General features: G+C 47.5%; 1 protein-coding gene and 1 long non-coding RNA gene across 3 annotated transcripts; both read right to left on the minus strand.

The window, feature by feature from the left end:
- Positions 1 to 9,749: 9,749 nt before the first annotated feature.
- LOC146752390 (rho GTPase-activating protein 32-like) lies at positions 9,750 to 11,324 on the minus strand. Its single transcript, XM_085531991.1, has 4 exons — positions 11,255 to 11,324; positions 10,858 to 10,984; positions 10,515 to 10,660; positions 9,750 to 10,195 (listed from the first exon to the last, which is right to left on the minus strand). The coding sequence occupies exons 2-4, from the start codon at positions 10,977 to 10,979 to the stop codon at positions 9,765 to 9,767; spliced, it is 699 nt and encodes a 232-aa protein (XP_085388117.1). The 5' UTR covers positions 10,980 to 10,984; positions 11,255 to 11,324; the 3' UTR covers positions 9,750 to 9,764.
- A 2,176-nt stretch (positions 11,325 to 13,500) lies between these two features.
- On the minus strand, positions 13,501 to 18,586 carry LOC146752391 (uncharacterized). 2 transcript variants are annotated; one of them, XR_014940660.1, is made up of 5 exons: positions 18,331 to 18,586; positions 17,433 to 17,696; positions 16,539 to 16,728; positions 14,327 to 14,408; positions 13,501 to 13,731 (listed from the first exon to the last, which is right to left on the minus strand). It is a non-coding gene; the product is annotated as an uncharacterized LOC146752391 (long non-coding RNA). The 2 variants fall into 2 exon arrangements; XR_014940661.1 differs by lacking the exon at positions 14,327 to 14,408.
- Positions 18,587 to 18,872: the final 286 nt, after the last annotated feature.

The raw sequence follows: 18,872 nt of genomic DNA on the forward strand, positions 1-18,872 counted from the left end.
CCAGAAACCACTCATTTGGGAAACACAGCACCAAGAAAATAATGGGAATAGCTTCATAAAATCAGGCAGCTTCACCCAAATTTCATGTCAGGTCCATTATTCTTCCTATTTTCAGGAAGAAAGGTTTTCCCTTTTTCTTGTAGTTTTATTTTCTTTTCCTTTCATGCAAGCAGCTTTGTAGCTTACAAATTGTTTTCTATTCACCTCCTGGTGTGGACAAATCACACAGGTTTGACTCCATGTTTTACATAGTTAGCATTTTATATTTGTTTCAATATGGAACTGTACAGCCATAGAATGGCCTGGGTTGAAAAGGATCTCAAAGATCATCCAGTTCCAACCCCCTGCGATGTGCAGGGTCGCCAACCACCAGACCAGGCTGCCCAGAGCCACAATCCAGCCTTTCCTCATAGGGGAGCTGCTCCAACCCTCTGATCATCACAGTGGCCCCTCCTCTGGACCCACCCCAACAGCACCACAACCTTATTGTCCACAGAAAGCATATAACCCTCATTCAATTGCCCTTCCACTCAGCTTAGAGCACTACTAAAACCAGCATCTTCACCTTAGCTCATCACACTGCTGCAGTTCCTTTTACAAGGATTTCACTGGCAAAAATTAAATCAAAGCCATCACAAGGGATTTAGCACAGTGTTACTGGCTACGAGAGCTGTCAGCACAGTCACCTGTCAGGCTTTGCTGCTGTTCTCTTTATGTAGAGGCACAACAAGGTTCAGACACCTCACAGTGCAATTCTCACTTGGACTGTAAAGAAAAAGGAGGCTTGAAAAACAGCGTGTGGAAAACAAAGAAACAAGAATTAGAACAACAGTGGGGCCATGACACTTGTAGGAATTGTTCTGCCTTTAACAGCAGAGCTTTTCAAGAAGTATGAGGGCATTGCAAACCAGACCAGTTTGGACAGATTAACAACTGCAAGTAGTGGGTTCCAAAATTCCAGACATGAAATCAAAGATAGAAAAACTCTTCACATTTTCATCTCCCAATTTTTCGTACATTGTGCATTACAGTGCAAACAAGTCTTCACATACAACTTGGAAGCTAAAGACAAGTCTGACAAAACAGACTGCACAAAAATGATGGATAATTAACAGAGCAAATTGCTCTTTCAAAAACAGAGTTTATGTCTTCTGGTCATAACACTTCAGAAGCCTCAGAGGCTTCTTCTCCTTTGTATATTTTCATTAATCTTAGATTTTGTTTTCATTCAATGTGACCTCACTAAACAAATATTGTCTAAGACCATGAGTATCACATAAATGTGCAGATCTCAAGCTGCTCACTTATCTAGTACCCTTGGCATGATGCTTTATTTTCCTCAGCTGATCATCTAGATTGTGCCTGTTGATTTCTGATCGCCGAAGTCGCCTGACTCGGAGCCGTCCCGGACCGATCAGCAGCGGCTGACCGCGTGGTCAAGGGGGATCTCGGGCGGTTCCTTCAAGCAGGGAACCCCCGGGTAGAGGAGAAGCCCGGCAGCTCTCAGGGAGCAGCTGACGCAGCCGCTGACGCAGCGTGTGGGCGTTCCCTGCCTACGGAGGGAGATTTAAACGGGCACAAGGAAACGGTCAGGAAGAGGCGGGGCTCGTGCACCTCTTGACTTCCTGTCTCAGCTCTGGTAAGTATTCTGCTCCGACATGGGTGCTCCCCGGCGAAAGGCTGCTGCCAGAAACACTGAGGAGGCCAAGACAAGGGTCCCGATCTCACAGAAACGGGAGGCAGCAACCAAGAAGACTGCAGAGACCCAGACTGACGTCCTGCACATGCCTTATAGGAAGGCTGCTGCCAAAATGTCTGAGGAAACTCAGACTGAGCCCCCAACCCAAGATGCTGGTGTGCAGGTCTCTGGCTGTACTGAGTGCCAGAGCCTGGCCCTTGCAGTGCTGGGTGAGGGAGGCAGTGATTGTGTTCACTGCGACCAGGTGAACTACTTGCTCAGCCTCGTAGTTGACCTGAAGGAGGAAGTGGAGAGGCTGAGGACTATAAAAGAGTGTGAGAGGGAGATTGACTGGTGGTGTCAGTCCCTCTCAGCCTCAAGTTCTCAGCACACAGTCGAGGCTCCTACTGGAGCATGTCAGCCCCTGCCACCTCACAAACAGGTGGTAAAGGGTAACCAGCCAGCTGGCAACACTGCAGCCGGCCCCCTGTCCTCTCTTCCCCCCAGCAGTAACTTGAGAAGGGAGGAGGAGTGGAAGCGGGTACCTGCTCGACGGAAGGGGCATCCTACATCACGACCATCCCCGGCTCCCCAGGTGCCTCTGCGAAACCGGTTTGAGGCCCTGGAACTTGAGGGGGGGACTAGTGAGAGTATGGAAACAGGTGCACCCATGAGGTTGCCACAGGTGAAGCAGTCACCCCGAAGCCTCAAGACTGCTTCTACACGTAAGGACAGAAGGGTGATTGTTGTAGGTGACTCCCTTCTGCAAGGAACAGAAGGCCCTATATGCCGGCCTGACCCTACCCGCAGAGAAGTGTGCTGCGTTCCTAGGGCACGGGTCAGGGACATTTCAAAGAAAATTTCTAGATTGATTCATCCTTCAGACTACTACCCACTTTTAATAATTCAGGCTGGCACTGAGGAAGTTGGCAAGCAAAGCCTGAGGTCCATCAAGAAAGACTTCAGGGGAATGGGGCGAATACTTGAAGGAGCTGGGGTGCAGGTGATCTTTTCTTCTATGCCCGTGGTGTCAGGAAAAGATACAGGGAGGATCCAAAAAACCCATCTCTTAAACAGATGGCTTAAGAGCTGGTGCAAACACAAGAATTTCGGCTATTTTGACCATGGGGCAATCTACACTGCACCTGGAATGATGGCTGCTGATGCAAGCAGCCTGTCCCTGAGGGGTAAGAGGGTATTAGCTGAAGAATTAGCGGGACTCATTGATAGGTCTTTAAACTAGGAACGAAGGGGGAAGGGGGCAAAATAAGGGCTACTGGGGTTGAACGGTGCATTCGAGGGATTGTACCAAACTCTGTGGGCAAAGCTTGCAGAGTGCAAAAGGAGGGAGTAGGGCAGGGGGATGCTGGGGATGCCGCTGTTCTAGCGGATCCTGGATCGCTTATGAAGGTGGTGAGATGGACAGCCCGGCTGAAGTGCCTCTATACTAATGCACGGAGCCTGAGTAACAAGCAGGAGGAACTGGAAACTGTAATGCACTCTGAAAATTATGACATTGTTGCTATCACAGAAACATGGTGGGATGACTCCCACAATTGGGATACTACCATCGATGGCTATAGGCTCTTTAGGAGAGATAGGCGAGGTAGGAAGGGTGGGGGAGTCGCCCTTTATGTCAGAGATTGGATAAACTGTGAGGAGCTCCCCATGAGAAACAGTCAAGAACAGGTTGAGAGCCTGTGGGTTAGGATTAGAGATGGGACTAATAAAGGTCAGCTGGTATTAGGGGTATACTACAGGCCACCTGATCAAGGGGAGGCTGCTGATGAGGCTTTCTTGCTCCAGATGCGTGAGGCGTCTGGCTCACGGGCTCTTGTCCTGGTGGGGGACTTCAACCATCCTGACATCTGTTGGGAAAACCACACGGCGAACTGCAAGAGCTCCAGAAGGCTCTTGGAATCCATTGATGATAGCTTTCTGGTTCAGGTATTGGACAGACCGACCAGAGGTCAAGCGTTGCTGGACCTGCTGCTCACCAACGCTGAGGAGATCATCAAAGGCGTCAAGGTTGGAGGCTGCCTGGGCTCCAGCGATCATGCCCTGGTTGAGTTTGTGATCTCAAGCGATGTGGGCCTGGCAAAGAGCAGGACCAGGATGCTCAACTTTAGAAGAGCAGACTTCAAGCTACTCAATGGAATGCTGGCCAAGATCCCCTGGCGCGCTGCCCTCAAAGATAAGGACGTTGAGGAGAGCTGGCTACTGTTCAAGGATGCCCTCCTGGCAGCACAAGAGGTCTCCATTCCCCTGATTAAGAAAGTGGGCAGGAGAGGTAGAAAACCGGCATGGCTCAGCAAGGACCTGCTAAGAGAACTGAGGGTGAAGAAAGGGGTGTACAAGCTCTGGAAACAAGGCTGTGTCACCCGGGAAGAATACAGGGATGCCGTCCGAACTTGCAGATGTGGGATCAGGAAAGCCAAGGCGCAGGCAGAACTGAACTTGGCGAGGGATGTGAAAAACAATAAGAAAACCTTCTACAGGTACATTGGCCAGAAGAGACAGGCCAAAATGGGCGTGCCTACTCTGGTAAATTTAAAAGGAGAAATGGCTTCAACAGATGAAGAGAAAGCTGAGGTGCTGTATGAGTTCTTCACCTCGGTCTTCACTGGTGGCCAGGATTCTAGTCTTTTTCATGTCCCTAAGTCTTGCACCTCCATACCTCCATGTGGGGACCAAGGAGGTAAATCCCTCCCCACAGGTGGGGTAGAGCAAGTCCGAGAGTGCCTCCTTAGACTGAATGAGTATAAGTCTATGGGGCCAGATGGCGTGCATCCCAGGGTCCTGAAGGAGCTGGCTGAGGTGGTTGCTGAGCCGCTCTCCATCATATTTGAGAAGTCGTGGCTGTCAGGTGAGGTCCCGGATGATTGGAGGAAGGGTCACGTCACTCCCATTTACAAGAAGGGGAGCAGGGACGACCCGGGTAACTACAGGCCGGTGAGTCTCACCTCTGTGCCTGGGAAGATTATGGAACAGATCCTCCTGGACAACATGCTTGATCGCATAAAGAACAAGCATGTGATCCGAGACAGCCAGCATGGCTTCACCAGGGGAAGGTCATGCTTAACTAATCTTGTGGCCTTCTATGATGGAGTGACGGCGTTGGTGGATGAAGGGAAGGCGACCGATGTCATTTACCTGGACCTGAGCAAGGCCTTTGACATGGTCCCCCATCACATCCTCATCTCCAAATTGGAGGGAGGTGGATTTGATGGGTGGACAACTAGATGGATAAGCAATTGGTTGAAAGGCCGCAGACAGAGGGTGGTGGTCAATGGCTCTATGTCCAGGTGGAGGCCGGTAACGAGCGGCGTCCCTCAAGGGTCTGTCTTGGGACCGGTGCTCTTTAACATCTTTATTAATGACATCGACGAGGGAATGGAGTGCACCCTCAGCAAGTTTGCTGATGACACCAAGCTGAGTGGTGCAGTCGATACGGTGGAGGGAACAGATGCCATGCAGAGGGACCTTGACAGGCTGGAAAGCTGGGCTCAGGTGAACCTAATGAGGTTCAACACGGCAAAGTGCAAGGTTTTGCACTTGGGCCGGAAGAACCCCAGGCACCTGTACAGGCTGGGAGGAGTTGTCCTTGAGAGCAGCTCGGCTGAAAAAGACCTAGGGGTCCTGATAGATGAGAAACTTAACATGAGCCAGCAGTGCGCTCTGGCAGCCCGGAAAGCAAATGGGATCCTGGGCTCCATCAGGAGAGGGGTGGTCAGCAGGGATAGGGAGGTGATCGTCCCTCTCTACTCTGCTCATGTGAGGCCCCATCTGGAGTACTGTGTCCAGGTGTGGAGTCCTCAGTACAAAAAAGATATGGAGATTTTGGAAAGGGTCCAGAGGAGGGCCACAAAGATGATCAGGGGGCTGGAGCACCTCCCCTATGAGGACAGGCTGAGGGAGTTGGGTTTGTTCAGCCTGGAGAAGAGAAGGTTGCGAGGTGACCTCATTGCAGCCTTTCAATACCTGAAGGGAACTTACTCCCAGGAGGGGAGTAAACTCTTCGAAAGGGCTGATAATAGCAGGACTAGGGGAAATGGTTTTAAGTTGAAGGAGGGAAGATTTAGGTTGGATGTTAGGGGAAAGTTCTTTACTAGAAGAGTGGTTAGGTCCTGGAACAGGCTGCCCAGTGAGGTTGTGGATGCCCCGTCCTTGGAGGTGTTCAAGACCAGGTTGGACAGGGCCCTGGGCAACCTGATCTAGTAAATGTGTATGTTTGGTGGCCCTGCTAGGCAGGGGGGTTGGAACTACATGATCCTTGAGGTCCCTTCCAACCCGGGTAATTCTGTGATTCTGTGATTCTGTGATTCTGTGTGTGATTGTGCAACAACAGCCTGTTGGTCTCGATTACCTGTGAGAGGCTCTAACTTTGGCCAGGAAAAATCATTTGAGGACAAGTATCTTGGAATCAGTAAGGCAGTCTTCCCATTCTTTCTTACCAGCACCCATCTTACATGTTAATAAAGGCTTCTGGAAATCAGTTTGAAGAACAAGAAACAATTCAGTTCAAGCATATGCAATCACAGGATTTGTACGTCACCTGCAAAAGTCATTTTATTCTATCCACAATCTCATCCTACATGCAGTTCCTTAGAGGGTTCCTTAGGCACACCAACCCCATGCTCCTATTACAGACCCTTGCATAAGACAGGTGATATACCTACAAGATTATCTACAGCTTAGACTATGAAAACAGGGAATCTAGCTAGAGAAAATTATCTACCTGTGCTTCTGAGCAATCTGTTAACCACTCTCATACAGTACAGGCCAATCCAAACAAGATGCAATGACATGTCAGCCACAGAAATAGCTTGATTTTAAGGAGTTTGTTTGGACAAGCCCCTGTTGCATACGGTGGTCAAACATGCATTACTTGGGGGCACATTGTATTTGATTTAACAGATACTCTTACCTTTGGCTTTGCACAGAGTCCAAAGTCTATCAGCTTCAAATTGTCAATCAGCAGATTTTCCCGGTGGATGAGAAAGCAGTCAGGAATGATTTCCACCCAAATGCCCAAGGAAACATCTTTTCTCTTCTCTTATTTCCTGCTGTGGACAGTGGTTCCCAGTCTACTCAAAGCTCGCTCGCTCTCGCTGTCTCAGAGATCTTCACTGACTGCTGGCAAGTTCCCATCTTCCAATATCCCAGGTGGGAAATACTAGCTTGTATCTGTTGGAAAGGACCTGGGGACTAGGAGGACAAGTGGTGAGAGACCACAGGCTGAATGCAAGCCAGCAGTGTGCTCTGACAGAAAAGAAGTACAACAAGATCATCAGCTGCATTAAAAAGCAGCACAACCAGACCAGGACAAGTCATTCCTGCTTCAACACTCACTGGACCACATCTACAATACTGTATCTGGTTTTTGGCCAGGAAGGATAACAACCTGAAACAAACTCTGAAGCAAGTTCTATGGATGACCTCCAGCCTGTGCAGGGGGCTGAAGCTCCCACTCAGAGAAGAGAAGCTGGAGAGAATGATCTTTGTGACAGAAAATCCATTGGATGGGGCCAGAGGAATGCATCTCACCCCATACCCTCTGTATAGCCACCATTTGTTTAAAGGATCACTCTTCCTTGAGGCACAAAACTAGAGCAGGTTACACAACAGACTGACACCACAAGGGCTTCTCTCGAGATACAAACTGCAGCAAAGAGCATCACAAAAATGTGAAACCAACACTCAGATCAGATCTGTGTCTCTGCTCCGCTCATTAGGAGCATCATGTTTTACTCCCCTTTCAGAGGAAGATACTTCTTCAAGGATAACAAAATCCAGCTCAGCTACAGAACACAGTACCACATAGCAATAAATATCTAACATTTCCTGTAGGGAAAGAATCCTAAGCACAAGTTATTGTCTGAGTTTCAGCTGGGACTGAATTATCTTCTTCAGTGTCTGATATAATACTACGTTTTCATTCTAGAGAAACAATGGAGATAGCGCAGTGATGCTTACAGTTGCTGCCAGGCAGCGTTGTACAGAGCCACAGTCAATCTCAGCTGAGAGCCCAAGGAAGTGAGAAGGAACAGAACTAGGACAGCTGACTTAAACTGGCCAAAGGATATTCCATACTATATGACATATTGTGGAAGGAGTTTTGAAGAGGGTAGAACTTCATGTCAATCTCTTCCACTACTAGGAGGCTAACTGGACACTGATTGGTAGGTGGTGAGCAATTGCTTTTGCATTCATCATAACTATTATCCTTTTCTCTATCTCAGTACATAATTCTATCTCAACCCATGAGTTCTACTTTGTGTTACTTCTCCCCCCTTCAGTTCTCTCCTGCAGTCCACTGGAATGGAGTGGAGTACTGTAACTCTCTCTGCCAACAGAAAAATAAAAACACATTCATTATTATTTATGGAAGACTGACTGCAGTTCAGGCTCACTGGTTTGAGGTCTCTGGGCATAACCCTGACTGTGAACAGAAGCAATTGCTGAAACAGTCTGTCAAAAAAAGACTGGAGCTTCCTCTTCCAAAAGGCGGTCCTTAGAAACAATGCAATCAAACAGCTTCCCTGTAAGATAAGGTTATCTGAAAATGCATTTAGAGAGTATCAGAGAAAGATAAGTAAGAAAGACAGCACAGAAAGCAGAAACTATTTCTTACCTCTATGACTATAAATATTTCTTTGATGTCTCTCTTACGTGATCCAATGGGCAAACATGTTGATGACTTCAGTTCTTCATGGCATCAATTTCTGTTTTAGCATGAGGCAAGTCATCCTTAAGAGACCATAAAAGCAAGCGATGAAATCGCTAACTACTGTGACATACCAGGTACCACATCTGACTGCTGTGGAACAGAACAAGCACATATGGGACAGTACACAATTCAACATCAACTCAGCAATGACTGACATCACTCCCATAGAAATTCTGAAACAGAGCTGTGAAAAATGAAAAGTAAAACATTCAGCATTTTCATTGGCATTTTGGTAAAGTTGCTGTAATAATGTAACAATAATGTAATGTAATGTAATGATGTAATAACTTCCTCCATTTTAAAGCCAGAGAATTCTGCCCTCTGAACAACCAGCAACAAGATTTGTGGTGCTCTGTTAAACTTTTTCCAGCTCTACAGCATCTTTCAAAAGGCAATGGGACCAGTAGGCTGCATTCGTATGTACCATCCCACCTGCCCCCATGTTCTTGAGAACTCCACAACTCCAACAGAAGATATTATCATATTTAAATGCCTTTTGGCTTACCCCTACAGTAACTTTCTCCATGATTTTTAGTGCAACTTTTTCACCAGACAGAAGATGCCGCCCGAGTTTTACCTTGGCAAAACCACCTACAAATCAAAACACAGATGCTTAAAGTTGAGTGTGAATTCTTCTCTAATATAACATTACAATTTCCAACTGGTTTAAAAAACGAATTTCAAATTTATACAAATGAAACCTGACTTAGAGAACTGACAAGAGCTGTTAATCTATTCTCAGATTAATTCTAGAGTGGTGAGACAGACTGTTAGGTGTGCTGTTTCTGTACAAAGATGACACTTACCCGTTCCAACTGTTTCATGGAATTCCTAGTACTTGAGAATTTCCTCGTAGTCACTGACAGACATCCTGAATGTGCAAGAACTGAAGATCCTCCAAGCACGTGCAATGAGGAAGTGCCAGCAGTGTTCACATCCTACTTAGGACATATTCTTAGAGGCAGAAGGGACACTCGTGGCAGATCCAGCAATGCTCATCTTCTCACCAACGTGCATCCCCCTCTCACCCAGCAACAACAAAACACAGTGCATGAAGCTGGCTTCACTTAGGTTAACAATATGGAACATCCCTCAGGGCTTTGTGCCACAGAGCAGTAGCAGGGCTGGACTACAGCTTGAGGAAGCAGTGGAAGCCTTTCCCTGTATGGTTACAGTGTCCCTGCACGCACCCCACAGCCAGAGCGTTGCAAGCTGAGCTGTCTTGCTGTTTCTTGTACTCATCCCAATCTCTGCGAATGAAAACTCAGAATTCAGTCAAGGCGTTGATTGAGCACGAGCGTGCCTTTATTCAATAGGAAAAAGGAGGGGGTGTGAGGTCTGGAGGAAAGATGGGACTCATTCTCTGTTGTCTGACGAGAGTGTCTCAGAAGTCGTGCTGTTGCCCGGAGCCTGGGACTCTTGGCCTGATTCTACCTCCCCCTCCAAGATGTTTGGCTTCTCTTCTGTAATGCTGACCTGAGCCTGCATGGTTGTGCTGCTGTCGGGGCACTCGTGCTGTGCTTGGGCTGGGCTGTCCTCGAAAGGCACTCGGTTCAGGCTGGTGCCTGAGGAGTCTGGCAGGCTCAGGTCAGCAGCTTCAACAGGTATGGGATGAACGAGAGCTTCAACGATGATGGCATTCTTCTCTTTATAACTGATGTTATACGGAAGGCTTTCATCTGAACTGCAGCATCCTGTGCTTAGTAACAGTTCTTCATTGATGGAATCACAGGATGCTGCATCGTAACATGCCTGGCGTCTTGGAGATATACAAGGGCTCGGGTCACCTAGGAAGGAGTAGACGCACAGCAGTTACTGTCAAAGTTTCACAAGATGAATCATGAAACAGGTTCTTGACATTTGGCTATGCAGTGATGGTGGGCAGAAGCAAATAGGCTTCTAGCAACAGTGTCACTGTCTTGAAAGTGATCCTCGTGCAGGTCCAGCTCTTGTGTTGACAAGAGACTCATTTGGGAAAGACAGGGGTCAACTGAAGATGTCAGGCACAGGCTTGAATGCCAGAAGGATGTACAAGCCCACTGAAAGCATGAATTCTACCTCTGTTGATGACAAGCAGTGTTTTGAAAGCTGGATTTGCATGCTTACCTGCCAGGACCAAGACTTCAGCTTCAGAGGGCTCCCTGGCACTGCTCTGCAGTTGGCGTTTGGCCACAGGGGATGGTTTGCCCAGGCAGAAGCAGGAACGCCAACTGCAAGCTGCTGACTCTGCCCTCTTACTGGGAGAACTCAGTCTGCAGAGAAAACAGAGCATGCTGTCAGTCGTGGTGCAGGGTGAGGGAAGAGCTGCACCGAACCCTTGCCAATAGTTGCCTGTTCCGGGCAATGCCTGGTTTCTGCTGAAACACAGCTTAGAAAAGCGCTCTGTTTCAAACAGCAGAGGATGCTTCCATTCCTACAGCTCAGCCCTCAAGTCCTGTTGGCTAAATACCTCTCAACGATGTCAAGCAGGGACATGGATCCCGAGAATGTTGGAGGCTCAGGCTGCTTCGCTCTCCTGGGGCAGGCCTTCAAAAGGGAACGAAGGCAGGAGATGAACTTGCCCCGTTTCATTGGCTCTGTGCAACAAAAGAAAAAAACAAGTTCATTTCAGCCCTGGCTCGGTTGGACGAGGCCGAGTGCAACACATTCAACAGAACACGTAACAACAGAAAGCATGTTCCCAACAAAGACACGCAAGAACGGATTTTCCCCATCCCTGGAGGTGCCCAAGGAGCTTAATGCAGTTCTCTTTCTAAGCTTGCTCAACTCGGGCATTAATGAACCCCCTGAAAGCCACGTTCAGACCCCATTTTACTAACCCGCATTGTCAAATGGAAAATACGCACCTGGCTTTGGCAATGAATGTAGGATGGACTCGGGCAGTTTTCCCCTGATGAGTTCCACGCACTCACCAGGGAAAAAACCAACCTGTAATAAGAACAAAAAGACAGGTGGGCATTAGCCCAAGCCCAGAGCCAAAGGGAAGGTCCTCTGACACCGACACAGGGCAACTGTTCGCATCCAGAAGCCATCCTGTGCAGGCAGAGCAGCTCCAACCGGAGATTCTAGACACTACTGAAGCTGTGCTCTCTAGTCAAAAATGTGTGCCTACCTCAAAGCCACGCTTGCCTCTCCACCAGGGGCTCATCTCCTTTGGTGGCATATCAACAATGCACACGATGTCTCCAACCTGCAAAAGATTGAAACATCAATCCCAGCTTCAGCACAGCTAAAACAAAAGCCTTCTTCTACGACACAAAATATGAGAGTATTCCCGAGGCGTTCACACTCTATACTAATTCTGTGCACAACAACAAGGAACGCCTGGAACTGCTTACCTCCAGAGAGAGCTCATCCGGCCCCTGGGCGACGTGGCTCCTAATAACATGGGCTGCCGCAATCGCTGGTACGTTTAAAGATGACATAGCACGCACCAGCTGCGGCTTCTGCATGTTATCAGCCTGCAAAACAGAGCACAGGCCATGGTCAGGAGATGAGGACAAACCAGGAGGATTTCAAGGTGAGGAGCACATCTGCAAAGAAAGCTGCAGCAAATGCACTCCGTCCTTATCAGGAGCACTTCAGAAGGAGCTGCACGTCTCATCACAGTTATTTCCCTTTCTGGCGTGCATTGCCAGGCCATGCAAAGATGCATCTCTCTCTACCCAGACTCATCAGCAATGGCACTGGCACAGACAGGTGGCCAGGCCCTTTTTGGCCCATTCTTTCCTGCAGGAGAGTACACCTGCAGCTCCTTCTAATGGCTCAACACAGGGAAAAAAGACCGGCCAGAGCTTCATACTGTACCTCCGTCGCCGCCACCTCAGGCTCACGGCTGATCCCACTGCACGCAGCACCCATCACAGCAAGTGTGAACAGCTGGAACAGAGCAGAAACACACTTCTGTTTTCTCTATTCACACAGCACAGTATGGACAGACTTCTTCAGAGCTACCCGCGCATACCCTGCGGCAAAACCATGCGGGGGGACAAAACATGGCACGTACCTGGCAGTGAGATCACCTCAAGCTATCTGCAGCAGTTCCTTGTCGCTTTGCTCGGATGAAATGAGAGCAAAAGCTGCACCGAGGCAGTGGGCGGAGGGTGAGGAGAGGAGAGAGAAAGAGCAGGTCAGTGAGCAGGGCTAAGACAGTCATGGAATAACACACACAGCACAACTGTCCCACCCACTTGCTGCAAGACATGCTGAGTCTCAGGCTACGTGATGCCTGTCCGCCCAGCAACTTTACAATGCTTCCACTACTGAGCAAAGACAATGGAAGAAGCACGGGACAGGTGCCAACTTTACGGATACCCCCTTTGGAACGTGTGTACCAGGGGAAAATTATGTCTGATGGTCAAGAGTAAGCAATACGGTGCTGTGAGCTCCGACAGCCAGCAGTTCTCAACACCTCACTGCCCACCCATCCATCCCACGCCAGCTCAGCTTACCTACAAGCTGCTGCACACGACGGTGAGAAGAAAAAGGCAATAAAGGCACTAACTAAAGGAACTAACTAAAGGCACTAACTAAAAATACTAACTAAAAGCACTAACTAAAGGCACTAACTAACGGCACTAACTAAAGGCACTAACTAACAACACTAACAACACTAACTAACAACACTAACTAACAACACTAACTAACAACACTAACTAACAACACTAACTAACAACACTAACTAACAACACTAATTAACAACACTAACTAACGGCACTAACGACACTAAACGCACAAGAACAACAAATCAAGCAACCACTCCGACCACTAGCTCACCCACAAAGGAACACAGAACGCACCGCTCCTCCCCTCATTCCAGCCGCTTATGACATCACCAACGGCCAACAGCCTGGTCCACCATGACCCCCCACAAGGCGGGGAGCCAAGACCACGTGGTCACATCTGATTCCAACACGGCACCACAACATTCCAGGACTCAGTGTGGGCTTGGAATTCTATCCTGGTGTGGCAGCGCAATGGGAGGTGTTAGGGCACAGCTGAAGAGCTGACAGACAACGGACGTTTCCAAAGGAGGGTGCCAGATTAACTCTCAGCATTCTCTTGCGGGGCTCTTAGGAATGCTTCAAACCCATTTTCACTGCCTAGCTCATTTCTAGAAAGTCCAGTTGAGAAATGCTCACTTTGTCTGGGGAACGCCTCTATGCATCATGAATGAAAAAAAAAATAAAATGGGCACGCGACCCTATGAAACTTACCTCTCTGCTCTTGCTGTCAGCCAGACACCTCAGATGAGCATGACATGTCCCTGCTCCTGAATGAAGATCCACCCAAGTCTGTGTTCCTCTCTGCTCCATCTCTGGGTCTAAAAGAAACACAGACAGAGATGATTACAAGATCCTTTGTGCAGATGAAAGCACAGAGTGCACACAATTTCTGTTTAGCAAGAACTACTACTTGAGAATGCATAGAATCCACACATAAATTTACTTTCTCTTTAACCCTTTTTCCTTTGTACATGATTCCACTATTTATACCCTCAATTAATGATTCATACTGCACATGATGTTATGATGTAGAATATTGACAGCAACAGCACAAAACTATGACAGAATCCACAGACAGTTTTTTGAGAGGTAGTATGAAAGATGAACAGAAAGGAAATAGATTCATTAAAATAACCTTGTTAATCCTCTCCCCGTCAAAAAAGGAAGACTTCTGGGCACTGTTACCAGCAGCTTCTAGAACACCTTGCACCACAAACTGCGGCACATACATTTTCTTCCCACAGGTCCCTCACCTCCCTCATTAGTGTCAGATTCACTCAGGTTAAAATACATGGATCAGAACAGCCATTCAGTTCTGCTTAGGCAGGATCCCACCGCCGGGATGTCTCCCAGTCCCATTCCCTGCTTTTCCCAGCATGGGTTGGGAAATCAACAGCAACTGACATCACCTACCCAGACTTCTGCAGGGCCTTCCATTTGGTCTCACATCACAGCGAGAAGCAGGAGAGCTCTCGTGGTACAAGAGAGTGGTGGGCTGGAGAAATAAAGGCTGCCTCTAAGATGGTGCTTCAAACAACATGTGGAACTGGACATGAGACATGAAAGACAGGGCTACATGCCCCAAAAGGGGGGAAGTTCCAGTTGCTGCAAGCCATCGAGGTAACCAATAGAGGGGCCCTGACTACAGCCTGGGCGGGGAAAGGGACAATAGAGTATACTGGGCTGTGTGGATTAGGTGGCCTGGCACATCTCAACCACAGAAATATAAAGCCTTGGTGGACACTGGCGCACAATGCACCCTAATGCCCTCAAGTCACCAAGGGACACAACCAATATAGATCCATGGAGTGACTGGGGGTTCCCAAGAATTGACTATGTTGGAGGCCGAAATAAGCCTCAATGGTAAAAACTGGCAAAAACACCCTACTGTGACTGGTCCAGAGGCTCCATGTATTTTGGGTATTGATGACCTTAGGATGAGATATTTTAAGGATCCCAAGGGCTATCGATGGGCCTTTGGGATAGCTGCTGTTAACACAAACTGTGTTAAGCAGCTGTCAGCTTTACCTGGTCTGTCAGATGATCCTTCTGCTGTGGGGTTGCTCCAGGTAAAAGACCAAGTGGTACCAATTGCCACCAAAGTGGTACAAGACAGCAGTTCCGCACCAATAGGGACTCATTGCTCCTCATTCACAAGCTAATTCGCCAATTAGAGAATCAGGGATTGATTAGCAAAACTCACTCGCCTTTTAACAGCCCCATATGGCCAGTGCGTAAAGCCAATGGAGAATGGAGGCTGACGCTGGATTACCGTGGCCTGAATGAATTCACACCTCCATTGAGTGCTGCTGTACCAGACATGATAGAACTCCAGTATGAACTGGAGTCAAAAGAAGCACGGTGGTTTGCCATCATTGACATTGCTAATGCCTACTTTTCCATCCCATTGGCTGCAAAATGTAGGTCACAGTTTGCTTTTACCTGGAGAGCTGTTCAGTATACCTGGAACTGTTTACCTCAAGGGTGGAAGCACAGCCCAACCATTTCCATTGGTTGATCCAAGCTGTCTTGGAACAGGGTAATGCTCCCGAACACTTGCAGTATATTGATGATATTGTCGTGTGGGGCCATACAGCAGCAGAGGTTTTCAAGAAAGGAAAACAGATAATCCAAATTCTTTTGAAAGCTGGTTTTGCCATTAAGCGCAGCAAGGTGAAGGGGCCTGCCCAGGAAATCCAGTTTTTAGGTGTAAAACGGCAAGATGGGCATCGACACATCCCAGCAGATGTGACTGACAAAATCACTGCTATGTCTCCGCCCATCAACAAGACAGAGACCCAATCTTTTCTGGGAGTAGTGGGCTTTTGGAGAATGCATGTCCCAAACTACAGCCACATAGTGAGCCCCCTCTATCAGGTAACGTGGAAGAAGAATAATTTCTCATGGGGTCCTAAGCAGCAGCAGGCTTTTGAGCAGATAAAACAAGAGATAGCCCGTGCCGTGGCCTTGGGGCCAGTACGGACGGGACAGGATGTGAAAAACATAATCTACACTGCTGCTGGAGAAAAAGGTCCCACTTGGAGTTTGTGGCAAAGAGCTTCAGGAGAGACCCAAGGCCGACCCCTGGGATTTTGGAGTCGAGCATATAAAGGGTCTGAGGAGCGCTATGCTTAAACTGAGAAGGAGATCTTAGCCGTGTATGAGGGGGTTCGGGCTGCTTCTGAAGTAGCTGGGACTGAGGTTCAGCTCCTTCTAGCACCTCGCCTGCCTGTGGCCCCCCTGTCACGAACACAGGTAAATTTTTGTTTAAACCGTGACAACTACCCAGAATGCTGCATCAGGGAATTTTTGCCTAGAACTTTAGAGAACTATTTTTAACTCAGAAAGGTCAGAGATAGAAAGTTCACACTGATTTCTGGGTCACCAGCCTCACCGTACATCAGCATTTTTGGTTTTTAAATGATACATAAAGTTCTCAATGGCACTGCTCTAGTTGGTAGTTCTTTCCCTTTCCATGCAGCTCGCTCTGTGCATGGCTTGTGAACCGCTATTCAGGCCAGACAGCTGCAGCCCCAAAGACCTGCCATAAATGTACAAATTCTACCAGGATAATGTCTTGGGAGTGGAGAAACAGGATGCGCAGTCATATGGCTCTCACACATACCTTGTACAACCAGCTTGGCTCTGGACTGGGCATCACCAATGTCACAGGTGTACACGTCACTGTCACTTTTCTCCAGATTTCTTATGCTCAGCTGCAGGTCTCGTCCTTTCTGTGCCCTCTTGTATTTCCTGCCAGGCCTGAGCTCAGCAATGCCTTTCCTCCATATGACAGTGTATGAGCATTTCTCGCACTGAAATGAAAAAATTATAGTTCCACTTTCTTCAGTTTTCAGACCTGAAAGTTCCTTGATAAAGTAATTAGGTTTTTCTGGAAGGAAAAGAGGGGGATGAGGGTGTGGGACAAAGGGATTTGTTACCCCAACAAGTCCCAAGCATACAGAGGTGTCCTGAATCTCCTTTGCCCTCACTTCTAGAACATCACATAGAGATGCAAAGAGTCTAAGAAGTCCACAGAGTCCACCCATTTACATAGGCTTGATCATTCCAGAAGATATCTGGAAAGTTTAATACCATTATACATGCGCTGGTAGGATCTCATCTGATCAACTGCATATAGTTTAGATTACACATATTCAATATAGACTAATTCAGATTGCCATATTTTCTTGGCTCACTAACACCCAAGATCATAGAATCATAGAATGATCACAGAATCATAGAATGGCCTGGGTTGAAAAGGACCTCAAAGATCATCTAGTTTTAAAGCCCCTGCCAAGGGGTCACCAACCACCAGACCAGGCTGCCCAGATCCACATCACACTGGAGAATCTTTCAGTTTCCAGATTATTTTAAGGAAAAGACTTTAATCCATCATATTTTCTGAAAACTAAGAACTGATCCCGCTCAAGGAAACAGAAGAGAAACATCACCCACAGGCTGCAGATATTTACCTCGACTTCTCTACATGCCATCCCCAGTGTGCTTTTCAACTCACCTTGCAGTAACCCTGGCTTTTGTTTCAGAGTCCTCTGTCTCACAGGTGTACTCCCTGCTGTCCTTGGCAGTAGAATCATGGATGATCAGAATGGCCCCAGTTCCCTCCTGCTGCAAGTCGTACTTATGGCTTTTTCTGATTGCTTTGCCATCCTTGTACCAACTGATGTTCACATCTGTTTCGACAGCTCACAGCTTAGGCTGATGTCCTGCCCTGCTGCTGCTGTCTTATCCTCCAGCTGTTTTGTTACCTCAGTAGCTTTTTCTGGAAGAAAACATGCTTTTTAAGTAACACACACACGGTAGGATGCCTCTCTCAAAATACACGCATCTACATGCTGGAGATAAGTTAGAGAGGCACTTGCAACAGACGCCATCCTACAGCCAGCAGTAATCTGCAAAGTACAGACAATAGAATTCAAGGCACCATTTATTCTCTCTTAAATCTACCCAATTGAGGATGATGAACCATGACTGAAAACTGCCTCTTTCTTCTCTCCACTCATCACACTGGGAGCCTCAGATGCTGCTCTCAGATGCACATGTTCTAGATAGGAATTTGTTGTACAGCTAGATGATGTGAAGGCCATCCCTTCAGCTTATACTTAGAGGATATTTGCTCCCACAGTTCCCTCAACAGATCATTCCTGATTTACTGTTAATGGAACAAGCTGTAGTGAGATGCCCATTTCCAACACTACCCCAGTGCTTTGGGTAGTTCTCACATTTGTGTCAAATGGTTCCTCCTTTTACTTATTTTTAAGAGAAATTCTCAGTGCTTCAAGGTTCAAGTAGAAGGTTGCTATTCACTTTAACCATATTATGAGTTAGCTCTCACGACAATCTTATCAGAAGACAGTTGAAGGAATCAGACCCCAGAATCTCTCCCATCTCATTACCTTTCACAGACTGAGAGGCTTTGGAGGTTAGACCACGGGCAGTAAAAATGACTTCCCCAGCGTCAGTAGGAGTCACACTTTTGATAAGGAGAGTCTCTTACCAACCCACGTTAGAAGCTTTAAATCGCCCACCACTTTCCACTCTGCTTCCATTCAGTGTCCACTTGAACTCATCAATGCTTTCATGGGACAGAATGCATTCAAAAGTGCCATCTTCTACCTCCTGGATTTCATTGTTTTTCAGCCGCTTGCTAATGCCAATATTCAGCTCTGGAAGATAAGAGATAGGTTAGTATGAGGTTTAGATGGAGAAAAGGCATTTGTGACTGACATGAGTAGCAGTACTGGTGTTTTAACTCAGGATTTGCAGAACATGGCTGCGTTCCTCACTGATGTATTCTCTAAGACATTCTCCACTCAGAATTACCAGAAAGCTATTAAAAAAAAGAGACGTGAATCTCTTGGCTTTGCTCTGGAAGAACTACAAGGAGAGCAGCTCAGTCCATGGAGCACAATGAAGATTCAATGAGCTACAGAGGGAA

The sequence above is a fragment of the Coturnix japonica genome, unplaced genomic scaffold (assembly GCF_054131305.1).
Source record: "Coturnix japonica strain WE unplaced genomic scaffold, WE-NBRP24 Scf046, whole genome shotgun sequence".
NCBI classification, from domain to species: Eukaryota; Metazoa; Chordata; class Aves; order Galliformes; family Phasianidae; genus Coturnix; species Coturnix japonica.